Raw genomic sequence first — 11,383 nt, 5'->3', positions numbered from 1 at the left:
CATCTTCGCAAGATGGCGGCATACTCAAAAATTTTGTGCTTATCTGGCCCAACTTTTATCAAGGGGAGGCGCATCTTCACAGCGCACCTCGCGCAACTACCTTGTTCATGGATTGACAGATCAGGCCAATTGGGGCCTTCCTGCTTACTTGATTCACGGATTGATAGATTTGGCCAATTGGGGCCATCTAACTCAGGGCGCCGCTTACTGAGCCCTTGCATTCACGATGTGGCACACTCCAAGCTAAGTTACTCGCCTGGCCTCTCAAGTCCACTGGAAGTTACTGCACACTCATAGTGTCAGGACCATGCCTTATAGCAAGTGAACACAACTTGTTTTAACTTGGTTATTCTCCATTTTGTGCTTGTAAATCTGGTCAGCAGATGGATGAATTGAAGCGTTTCCAATATTACTTGTCTTCCTAGTTAGCCAGTTTGGATCACTCCACATCTGTAAATTGAGTCAGTGGGTGATTTCCTTTGAGTCAATGAAGACCATGTTCCACGTTTGTAATTGAGTCAATGGGCATGGCACCTGTGGGCAACCCTGGTCGGCTTGATAGTGAGTCGACAAAGACCTCCAAGTTTTTGGTCATAGGTTAGGTCGAGCGGGTAGACACTGGCCGTCTTGATAGTGAGATGTGTTTAAACCCCCGAAGTTTTGAGTCTCATCACACCACCTCTAGTGGCTTTGAGTCTAGTTTCGAACCTCGACGTGGTCGTCGAGTTCTTTCAAGGGGAGGTATGTATGAGGGTAGTCCTCCTTGAGCTCCCTCACCCAGGTGATGGAGTCCTGTGATGCACGTTGATAGCTCCACCCACTACATGTGAAATCTCGTCCCGCAAACCTTCCGGCTTTCTTGTAAATATACTCGTGCCTTAGTTGCACCTTGGGAATACATATGCCGTGTTACCTTCATTCCATGTCGTGTCGTGATACGCTTCCGCAAAATTGTAGGACCGCTGATTAGAGGGTGATCTCTCATGAGGCGGGCTCCAAGAGGTGGGTGTTGCCTACCCCATAACGGGCCTCAGAAAGAGGGTCCGTTGCACCCAACAAAACCTAGACCATAGTATCTAGCTACTCTAGTATTTTCTAAGAAAGTGGGGAGTGGCAGGGCACTTCGCATTAATGAAACTGTAGCTCTCACGTATTTTGACATTGTTGTTAGCCGGCCGACTCCCACATAGTAGAATAAGGGTCATGTGCGCAATATTGAGCTTATAAATAGGTTCGGCTTGTTGCCTGAGACGGTCGGGACTCGACCCGCCGAGGAAACTTGGAAGCTTTTCTCGCTCTCAATTTTCTTCCATTTCTCCCGCTTCCATTCCTAAAGTCCCACTCCCTCTACCCCTTTACGACCGATGGGCGCTCTTGCTTTGGAGGTCGAGTCCGGTAAGCCAGAAAGTCAGCAGTCCACGTCTCCTCTCCAGCGGCCGGATGAGCAAGTAGTGGTGATGGGGGAGTCTCTGCTAGAGCAGCGTGGTAAGAGACCAGACGGGCACTGTATACCCTGATCAGCTCTCTTATTATTCATGATATGCTTGTCCGTAGTTAATTTTATGTTGTGCGCTTCTATTAATAAGACTGTTGCTTGCACTGACAGAAATATAAGCTATCGCGCCAGTGGCCACAGCTGAAAAAGAAAATATAACTCAGGGTACTAGATGCCGTTAGAATATTCTTGTGCGCCGTTATGCTGTCGGTTCATGTTAATGTGATTTGGTGGGAGCGGCTGTTTGAGCGTTGCCACTGTGTTATCTTCTTTGATTAATGTCTGGCAACAAGATTGATTCTTGGCACTGCGGCTTCTTTCTCGTATTTGACAATTGGTGGTATCAAACTGCAGAAGACAATTGCGAAAGAGGGATGAGCGGCAGCGCTTCGTTAGAGGATCCACGGTCGACGAGCTGGAGATGCAGGACAGCACTGTTCGGGAAAGGGATAGGCTTCTGGGCGCTGATGACAGTGAGCAGCATAGCGCTAGTGCTGGGCCTGTCCTCGGGCACGCTGCTGGGGCGGCTCTACTTCGTGCACGGGGGCACACGGAGGTGGCTATACACCTGGATAGAGAGCACGGGCTGGCCGGTAATCGCCTTGGTCCTGCTGGTGTGCTACAAGTGGCAAGGGGTAAGGCCGACCCCGCTGACGCCGAAGCTGGCGATGATCTATGCGGCCCTAGGCTGCATGACGGCCTTCGACAACCTGCTCTACTCCTGGGGCCTGTCGTACCTGCCGGTCAGCACCAACTCGATCGTGTCGTCGACTCAGCTGGCGTTCAACGCGTTGTTTACGGTGGCGCTGGTGCGGCAGCGCGTGACGGCGTCCGTGGTGAACTGCGTCGTGTGCATCACGGCCGGGACGGTGCTCATGGGGGTGAGCACGGGGCCGATGGACCGGCCACAGGGCGTGACGGAAGTGCAATACGTGGTTGGGTTCGTGACGACCATTGCGGCGTCGGCCCTGTTTGCGTTGCTGCTGCCGCTGATCGAGCTGCTGTACGTGAAAGGCGTAGTGGGAGGCCGGCAGGCGCAGCGCAGCTTCGTGGTGGTGATGGAGGTCCAGGTACGTAGCGTTTGTTGTTGACGGTTTAACTAGGTTAGCATATAAGCTGCCTCGCAAGTGAGTGAGAGACGCTTTAACTTAAGTCGACTGAGAGAACGAGATTGCATGTTCTGCTGCAGGTGGCCATCTCCATCGTGGCCTCCGTGGTGTCGCTGATCGGGATGTGGGCCGCAGGAGATCTCAAAGCCATCCATCGCGAGGCGATGCACGCTTTCGACCTGGGGCCGACGAAGTACGCCATGACCCTGATGTGGTCCGCTGTGGGCTGGCAGCTCTACTTCGTGGGCGGCGTGGGGGTGATATTTGCGGCGTCGTCCCTCATGTCCTGCGTGCTCATGACAGCCATGATCCCGGCCCTCCCCCTCCTCGCCCTCGTCTTCTTCGGCGACCACTTCGACGCCCTCAAGGGCATCGCCCTCGCCCTCTCCTTCTGGGGCTTCTGCTCCTACATCTACGGCGGCTACCTCGAGCAGCGTCGCAGCACATCGTCAAAACCAGTGCCATCAGCACCTGCAGCCAGTATAAGGATCGATACGTAAATGATCTGTCCTCGCCGGTGCTGCAGCCTTAAATGTCAACAGCAGTACTTTGTGGACTTCCATGTACATATTTTAAGCTTTCCACGCACGTTCTGAATCTCACCAGTCAACGATTTTTATGGCCCTTTGTACAGACATGCTGGTAACTTCCACATTCATGAGTGCCCTACCGTGTATATGGGACGTCAATATAAAGCGCAAATGATAGTAGACATATGACAATAAATATTGAATCGTCAAAGGTGAACACTGCATCAAGAAGACAGCACCACACATTGTCTGATGCAGACGCAATTTGGCCATGTGGTAGAGACTCACTGGGAGAGAGCAGCCAACAACAATCCACTTCTTGACGCAACCTTAATGGCCATCCTCAAAAGTATACACAAGCTGCATACTTAGAATTCTCAGAATCGATGATCATTGAAGATTTGAACAATTGCAACCATACTTTAAATTTGTTGATGATCGCTGAAGATTTGAACGATTGAAATCATACTTCAAATTTGTTGTAAATAGTGGATAAGCACTTCAACACATTATTACTGACTATCCTGAGAATTGATGATTATTGAAGATTTGAACAATTGAGACCATATTTCAAATTTGTTGTAAACAGTGGATAAGCACTTCAACACATTTGGTTTGAATAGTTGAACCCATTGTTAAAGTTTTATTAGAGTGAGATTGGACTATTATACCAAACATACTTGTTACTTGAGTATTTCTTTGGTGGAAAAAATTTGAGTTGTAGGAATGAGGTTTATTCAACCATTTAGTTTGTGTCTCATCATTGTTGACCTACTTTATAATATAACTACTCTACGCTTTGCAAACTAACTCTTTCCCATGCAAATTCCCTTCATGTAGCATAAGGTCCACTACAAACACACTTACAAACCTTTTGGGTAGTATTTCATCTTGGGAAATACATTTGAAATATTTTCAAAGACTCCCTAAACAACTACCATTTTTTCATATTATTATTAAATTAAATCAAACGTTTTTTAGTCAATCTTTTGAAAAATTGATATAAAAATGAGTAAAATTTTTGAATAGTATCATATTTGTCACCTTGAAAGGTAACTATATTTTGAAAGAAAAACTAAAAGGGGACCATAAGAGAAGTATACAAATTTTATCCATCATGTAAAACTTACTATTCACTAAGACTCCACATACACATGTTGGCGAGATTTTAAAACATTTACTAAATTTATACTAATTGAAAAAATGATGGATATTTCAATAACAAGAGATTTAAAATTTTTGATTGATTTTATTTTTGTAAGGCATTCACTCTTCTTCATCTTCCTCTTGTATTGCACCATCACTATCATTAGCTTCTATCCATACACCTTTTGAGCTAGATTATGCATCCTCTTCTCTACTATCAACAAGAGCATTTCTTTTTTCTGAATGCAGACTTTTCTTTTCCAAGTTTTTGACTTTTCTTCTAGTACATCTTGTTTTTCTAGGCTCATCATTATATCGGCATTATCATCATCTTTCTACAAACCAAGAACTTTCTCTTTGAAAATTGCAATGGCTGACTTCTTGGGATGTCCAGTTGTTGTAAGGAAAAGATCATATAGTAATTTATCCATCTTATCAAGTTTTAATATGCTTGTGCATTGGCTTGAATTTGCTTGCTTTCTTTTTGTTGTAGGATTTTTTGTAGCACTACAACAAAAAGGGTTCATAGACGCGCTTGTAGACGCAATATTTGAATTGTGAAAAAAAATGTCGGGCGCGTTTATTAATGCGTCGATTTGCACGTCTACAAAATCGCGTCTAAAAGTGCGCTTATGATCAGCGTTACACACACACTTAGACGCGCCTTTGGACGCGCGTATAAAAGCACTACGTAAATATATAATCATATTTTTAAAAAAGTGGACATATTCATATTGTGCGTCTATACAAGCGTGTATCTACGCGTATAAAACCGCGTTTACTCTGAAAGTTTTTGACGAAAATAGACGCGTTTTTATCCTGCAATTTAGAGGCGCTGATAGATGCACAAAACAGAGATATGAAAAAAAAAACCAGAGAGCAAGGCCACATGCTCTCTAGTTTTTTTTCCCCCATCAACATAAAATTGTATGCTTAGAGATAGCAGAGAAAGATTATTTCAAAGATTGGATAGTGAAAACAAAACAATGTATGTAGCACACGAAATTTCATATATATTGATGAAACGTTTTTACATTATGAGTTCTAGTGCTTGTGACGTCATGGTCGCAAGCACTAGCTGAAAGTAATACATATCAAAAATGAAAATTACAAGCCAACACTACAAGATATAGACCTTATAGCGACGTTTAAAGCGACGAAAATACAAATAATAAAATTTACCCCCGTCGTCGCAAGAAGCGTCGTTATTGACGACGCCATAGAATCGTCGCTATATGCCTCAGTATATGCGTCGCTATTTACGTCGCAAATGCGACGCATATAGCGACGGTTGCAGACAATTTGCGACGTTGATAGCGACGACAATAGCGACGGTAACAGAGAAAAAAAAAATTGTGGCAGGGCAGGGCAGCAAGCTGCCCTGCCACATATAGCACTGTGTGCTGTATGAGAGCCATACAAAATAGTTTCTGCACTGCTGCATACAAAGCGTTTGCAAACAAAAAGAATGTATACTGAAATCATAAAACTGATAGATAAAATAAATACATGATATCGCATAAAATGCGATTGGTACAATCATAAAACAATATCACTAATACATAGAAAATGTCTACATAGATCAGGCAACTAAAAACTAAAGGTATGTGAGCGCTAAGGATCCAAGGGCGAGCTACAAATTGTCGTCCCCCGAAAGCTCTTCCCGCTATAAAGGAGCATCAAACGGATTCTGCAGAAAAAGAAACAACATATCAATCCACCATACAATAATGCATTCAAATATCTCATGGTAACTACGGACATGAAAGATGAGTGACTTACTGGGCCGCCGCGTCTGTACAATCGGTCGATCAATGATCTGAGACCGTGCCTCTGTGCATATCGAGTCTCAAGGCCTTGCGGATCGCGATTTGTAATGGAGTGCTGCAAAGAAAACAAAATGCTAACTGTTAGAAACATGATTGTCAGTACAAATAATATCTCAAAAAAACAAATAAGCAAAACAAAAGAGAAACTTACAAAGTCCTCCAAATATGTCCTGTGGCCGCCACTCCCAAGATGATGTACCGATCCGGCCTCGATTCGTGCCCTCGCCGCCTCCCGCTGCTGACTCCAACGTCCTGGCGAATTTGTAGCCTCCTCCCTCAGTCGGCGCCAGTCATCTGCATCTAACCACTCAGGCTTTGGAGCCCCACTCTTGATTGCCTTGCGTACGTCGGATCGTCTATGTGACATATATGCACGCATGCAATCCATCATCCAGCCCGTAGAGAATCTATCCACTGCGGCTGGCATCGGGAACTCCTCGTGCAAGGATGCTACTATGTACTCCTTGCTCCCCTCTGGTATGTTCCTCCAATGATCCAGGACGTTGTCCCGAAAAACTTGTTGGCACAACTCCCTCATGCGAGCCATCACCCTCCTCCCCTCATCATTCATGATGATGGCTCCTGACCTGCCATCCACTAGGTATCCATAATCCCTAGGAGTGTGTCTCGTATGGGCCCTCTCCCATCTCCGTCCACGCTCCTGGGCATATCCAGAAGACCCTTGAACATCCGGTGTACCGACGGGGGTACCCTCTCCTAGAGTGCCACTCAAAGGGGTGCCACTAGAGGGGGTGCCACCAAAAGGAGTGCCACCAGAGGGGGTGCCACCAAAAGGAGTGCCACCAAAAGGCGTGACATCTGCCGACGGCTGCGCAAAAGCTGGAGTAACTGGAGTGGACGTCCCCACAGGTGTGACAAATCCTGGAGGTGACCGGGCTCCAGCTGAACGACGAGACGGAGACACCGTGTCCGTGTCTCCACAGCAGCACCCCCCTGATCCTCCTGCAGTCGCAGTCCCTCCCTCTGGCCCAAGTCGCGAGCGTCGAGATCGTCTGCTCGAAGGTGAAGCATCTGATCGAACTAAAGCTGATCTAGTAGAGCGCCCTGACGAAGAACGAGACAGCTCATGATCTGCTATCTCTCTGAATCTCGCGAGCTGATCTGGAGACATACGTGCCATCATCTCCTGAAACTCCTCATCGCTCATCCCTCGACTCATCCTGAAAATGTTGATACCTGCACAGGTAAAAAATAATGTTAGAATAATCAATTTAAACTATACAAAGCACATTAATATAAATCATTTTTGAAAAATCCCTCTTAAAATGCATATCTTATCTACCTTTATGGAAGATCTAAACAACGAATTGAGTAATGCAATTCTCCAAGAATTAAGTATTCTATGGTCCCATGTTAATCTCCTGACACAACTCTGCATACACTGGAAGGTCGATAGACATGTCACCACAAAAGAACGAGTCTGCCTCGTTCTCAAAAAAATCTATGACTTCTGTATTTCCATCATTGTTAGCCGATGCGGGCTCCAAGCTTGCGGTGGCCTCCACCCCTTGTAAGTTCGATCCCTCTATTTGCATATTTTCTTCGTCTATGCCTGGAACATCGCTTCGATCGTATACTCTCGCACCTCGAGGAGTTGAAGGTATAACATACCACCATCGAGGTTGTCGAGGATTTGGATAGAAGATTACCTGTTCACAAACACTTACAAACCGTCTTCAAACCATTGTGACATAAACCATGTCGTATTACAATTAGCAAGCAAATGACTAGTTGTACCTGTTCACAATGTGCCGGCAACACAAAGGTGTCGTGGAAATCCATCCATTTTTTTTCGGAATCTATTTCGAGAAATCCAGATGGACCTCGTCGAACTGTTGCGCACCAGCTCCTCCAAGTACCACTTTGAACCACTGCACATCGAATATTATCATGGAGAAGCTACGGTAATCCACCGTAATAATACTTTGCAAATTCCCAAAATACTCCATCTCATCCACAACCGTATTCGGATCCGTTGCTCGTCGCCGGCTCTCTTGCTCAAACCTTGCCATGACACCACAGTCCATTGTGGAGCGCATTTTGTCAATACGCTCCACCCGAAAATGCCGTCCGCGTGACCACGCTGCACTATATATTTTGTACTGCACATTGAAACACTCAAATTAGATGTAGCAAACAAATTCAGATACGACACATTCTAAACCCCTCATTACCTTTGGACTACATCCCCTCGAGAACTCCCACTCCTCCATTGAGACCTCTGTCCCTTCGCTGGATGCTGCGATCAAGGCTCCATGCAACCATCGTGTTGACATAAACCACGGCATCTCCTCCATGCCTTCGGGATATCGAATCGGTCGGTGACGCGTACTGCGTCGGAATTCAGCTCGCGCTTCCTCTCGATCTTGCCTTGCAATCTGGTACTTGGCGAGCCACGTCTCCATGGAGGCATGGTGCAACATACAAAAGCAAATCACCTTCTCTTCCATTGAGGCATCCATTCTTTTTTCTACCCCATTTCCAACCACCACATCTCCAGTCAGCCTGTCATCGTCCTTGAGCGTCCATAGCATTTCATTGTCTGGTTCCACCGTTGGTAGCCATTGTGAGATATGCATCAACGCCTCTGACACCAACCAACCTTCCGCCATGCTACCTTCCGGACGAGCTCGTTGTCGCACAAAGCCTTTCAGGGTTTTCATGAAGCGCTCCAGGAAGAACATCCATCGCGTATGGACAGGTCCAGCAATCTCCACTTCGTCCACAAGATGCACAAGAAGGTGAACTTGTATCGTGAGCATGCTAGTGGGCAGGTATTTCTCAAAGAGACAGACTGTAATATTCCCACCCGTGAATATTGACTTCCCGCACACTGCGTAAACCTTGTGCAAAGGTTATCCCACATATTAGATTTACCGGGAGTATAATGTGTAACCCGCACGTGAGAAATCGAGACCATCCGCATTGGCAAAGCCAGCCGAGGGTTCAAAACCGAAATTCCCGCGTAAACACCCTCTTGGGAGGGGCAAAATAGTTATTATTAAAGCAATTTTTTTTTATTTTTTATCCCTTTTCCCCCGGCCAATGCACGGCTGGAGAAGAGGGAATGTGGGGGAATGGGCCAAGGAGGAGTTGTGGGCTGCATGGGAGGGGGGGAACCCATGCAATGGCCACGTGGTGGAGGCCTTCTCTCCCCCCCCTTTTGCCTATATATACTCCCTCTAAGGAGAGAAGGAGGGGAGAGGGGAAAACGGATGCTGCTGCCACGCCATTGTTGGGGAGGATAGAGGGGAAAACAGATGTTGCTGCCATGCCATTGTTGGGGAGGATAGAGGGGAAGGCTGTGTGTTGGAGGATCTAGGGGAGGATTAGACGAACGGAGAAATGAGGCTACCGCGCTAACGACCAGAGCGGAGAAGAGAGTGGGAGGGACCGTGCTGGTGGAACGAAGGGGGGAACGTCGCCGTGCTGCTCGATCATGGAGAGAGGAGGAGGGTCCGCCGCCTACAGTCGAGGAGATCGCCACCACACATGCCTACTTCTGCTGTTGCAGCCACCGCCATAATCGCCCTCCTTGCCATCGTCCGAATCACCCCCCCCGTCAACAATGTTTTTCTTCTCCCAATCATTGAAGCCCTTCCACGTTGATTTTGTTCAGTTAGAAGCATCTTAGAAGTGTCTTTAAGAAGCTTCTAAGGATTAGGCCATAAGCCTTGGTCCTATGCGGGCTTCTCAGTCTTAAAACCGGGCCTTCCAATAAGCCTTGGAAACCGCAAGCCGGTACTCTCAAGGATCCGCACATTGGAAGGGATCTCCGGCGTTCAATTTTGAAGCACTCGCAACAGTTGGAGAAGACTCACTGAACGAGTAAGGGTAGAGGCAAACCGGAAGTCCGTAAGCACGCTAACGATGGCTCTCAAGAAGACGCAAGGCGCACCTGCGGGAGGTTCTTCCCCGGACTTACACGTGGATATCACCGCGGATCCACAAATCCAGGTTCCATGAATATATCTCCACATGAAGAGATGTTTTAAATACGTTTAACTCCATAGGGAAATTCATACTACGTTATCATTAATTCATGGGTAGTGTTAATAGTACATTCGATAAAATATAGATAAAGGGTCCGTGCATATCATGCATCTACAAAGTTACGAATGAAAAGCACTTATTCTCCTTGTGAACTTAGTTGCAAACTGTCTCGTCATGCATCTTCAAAGTGGAAGCCACATATGGCCTAGGATTATTGTTAAAGTGCATTGGTCATGTAGGAAAGGAGTATTCTGCATTTAGTCAATAACTCCCTTCGTTATGATTCGCGTGAGGGATTTATTAAATTCAATTTCACGTATGATAAAGAACCCCGATCTTATAAATGGCATGGAGGATGATGCTTGCAAATAGATTAACTCGACTCTTGCCTTATTATTGCATGAACTTCACTCACGATGTTGTTGTGTCTAAGGGTCGCACTTTTACTTTCGCAAACTTCGTTTCATCATGTAACATGTAGGAATGATTGCATGGCTTATAAAAGCATGAAATGCAAATACTTAGACACAAGGTTGTAGGTGTTTCCATTGACCTAAATCCTAGTAAGCCCTATGTAGATTACTCTTCAAATTATCTTGCCTTTTGACTTTAACTAAAAGGAAGGGATAGGTCTATTGCGGATCTTATGGCATGTGAAAGTAATGAATTACAGGTTTACATGTATTGTAACATTTTGCAACTATTTTCGACTTTAGATAGAGTATATCATCTCTAGGAAAGAATTGTCCTTGTCAAAGACAAGTAGGTCAATTTATCCAAGTCAATTGTAGTATCACGACTGCTAGGGTTTCGTATAGGCATAGCTAGCCGATTCAATAAAAACCTCAAGTACTAGTTAGGGCTTGGCACGTTAGAGATGTAGCCAAGTAACGTACTTGGACACCAAGTCGAAGTCCTCAAACCCAAAGGCCCTACCCACCTTCCCGAAAAATTGACCCAATGGGACGCGCAAGTAAATAATGATCTAGGGTTTCTACCCTAAGGACCATTCGACCCAGTGCTAGAGCTCGGTTTGAGTTGGAATCCCTAGGACCGAACGTTATCGGTCTAGTGCAATTAGGATTGGGGTGAGTGAGAAGACGCCCTAAACCCTACTTCGAGTCTAATCATAATTCTTGACCATAAAACACCATTCAAAAGTGAAATGATCTCTTGAATGGAGGTGACACTTGTGCAACCAGTGGCAACGTCGCATGGCCTTGTGGTTCGATCACAAGGAAGTTTTGCCAATCCTTGGGA

At 46.0% G+C, this 11,383-nt stretch overlaps 1 protein-coding gene across 2 annotated transcripts; it reads left to right on the top strand.

Moving 5' to 3' along the window:
• Positions 1 to 1,320: 1,320 nt before the first annotated feature.
• Positions 1,321 to 3,580, top strand: LOC148010066 (purine permease 3-like). Of its 2 annotated transcripts, XM_087672970.1 has the most exons (3): positions 1,321 to 1,485; positions 1,607 to 2,565; positions 2,685 to 3,580. In XM_087672970.1, exons 2-3 carry the CDS (start codon positions 1,774 to 1,776, stop codon positions 3,102 to 3,104), a joined length of 1,212 nt encoding a protein of 403 aa, XP_087529096.1. In that variant the 5' UTR covers positions 1,321 to 1,485; positions 1,607 to 1,773; the 3' UTR covers positions 3,105 to 3,580. The 2 variants fall into 2 exon arrangements, with proteins under 2 accessions (XP_087529096.1, XP_087529097.1); XM_087672971.1 differs by lacking the exon at positions 1,321 to 1,485 and having other exon boundaries at positions 1,813 to 2,565.
• Positions 3,581 to 11,383: the final 7,803 nt, after the last annotated feature.

This window comes from Lygodium microphyllum, chromosome 30, assembly GCF_053477565.2.
Source record: "Lygodium microphyllum isolate KBCC chromosome 30, Lygodium_microphyllum_v1.1.10, whole genome shotgun sequence".
Taxonomy (NCBI): Eukaryota; Viridiplantae; Streptophyta; class Polypodiopsida; order Schizaeales; family Lygodiaceae; genus Lygodium; species Lygodium microphyllum.
The sequence above is the reverse complement of the archived record's forward strand: the minus strand, read 5'-3'. Positions and strand labels throughout refer to the sequence as shown.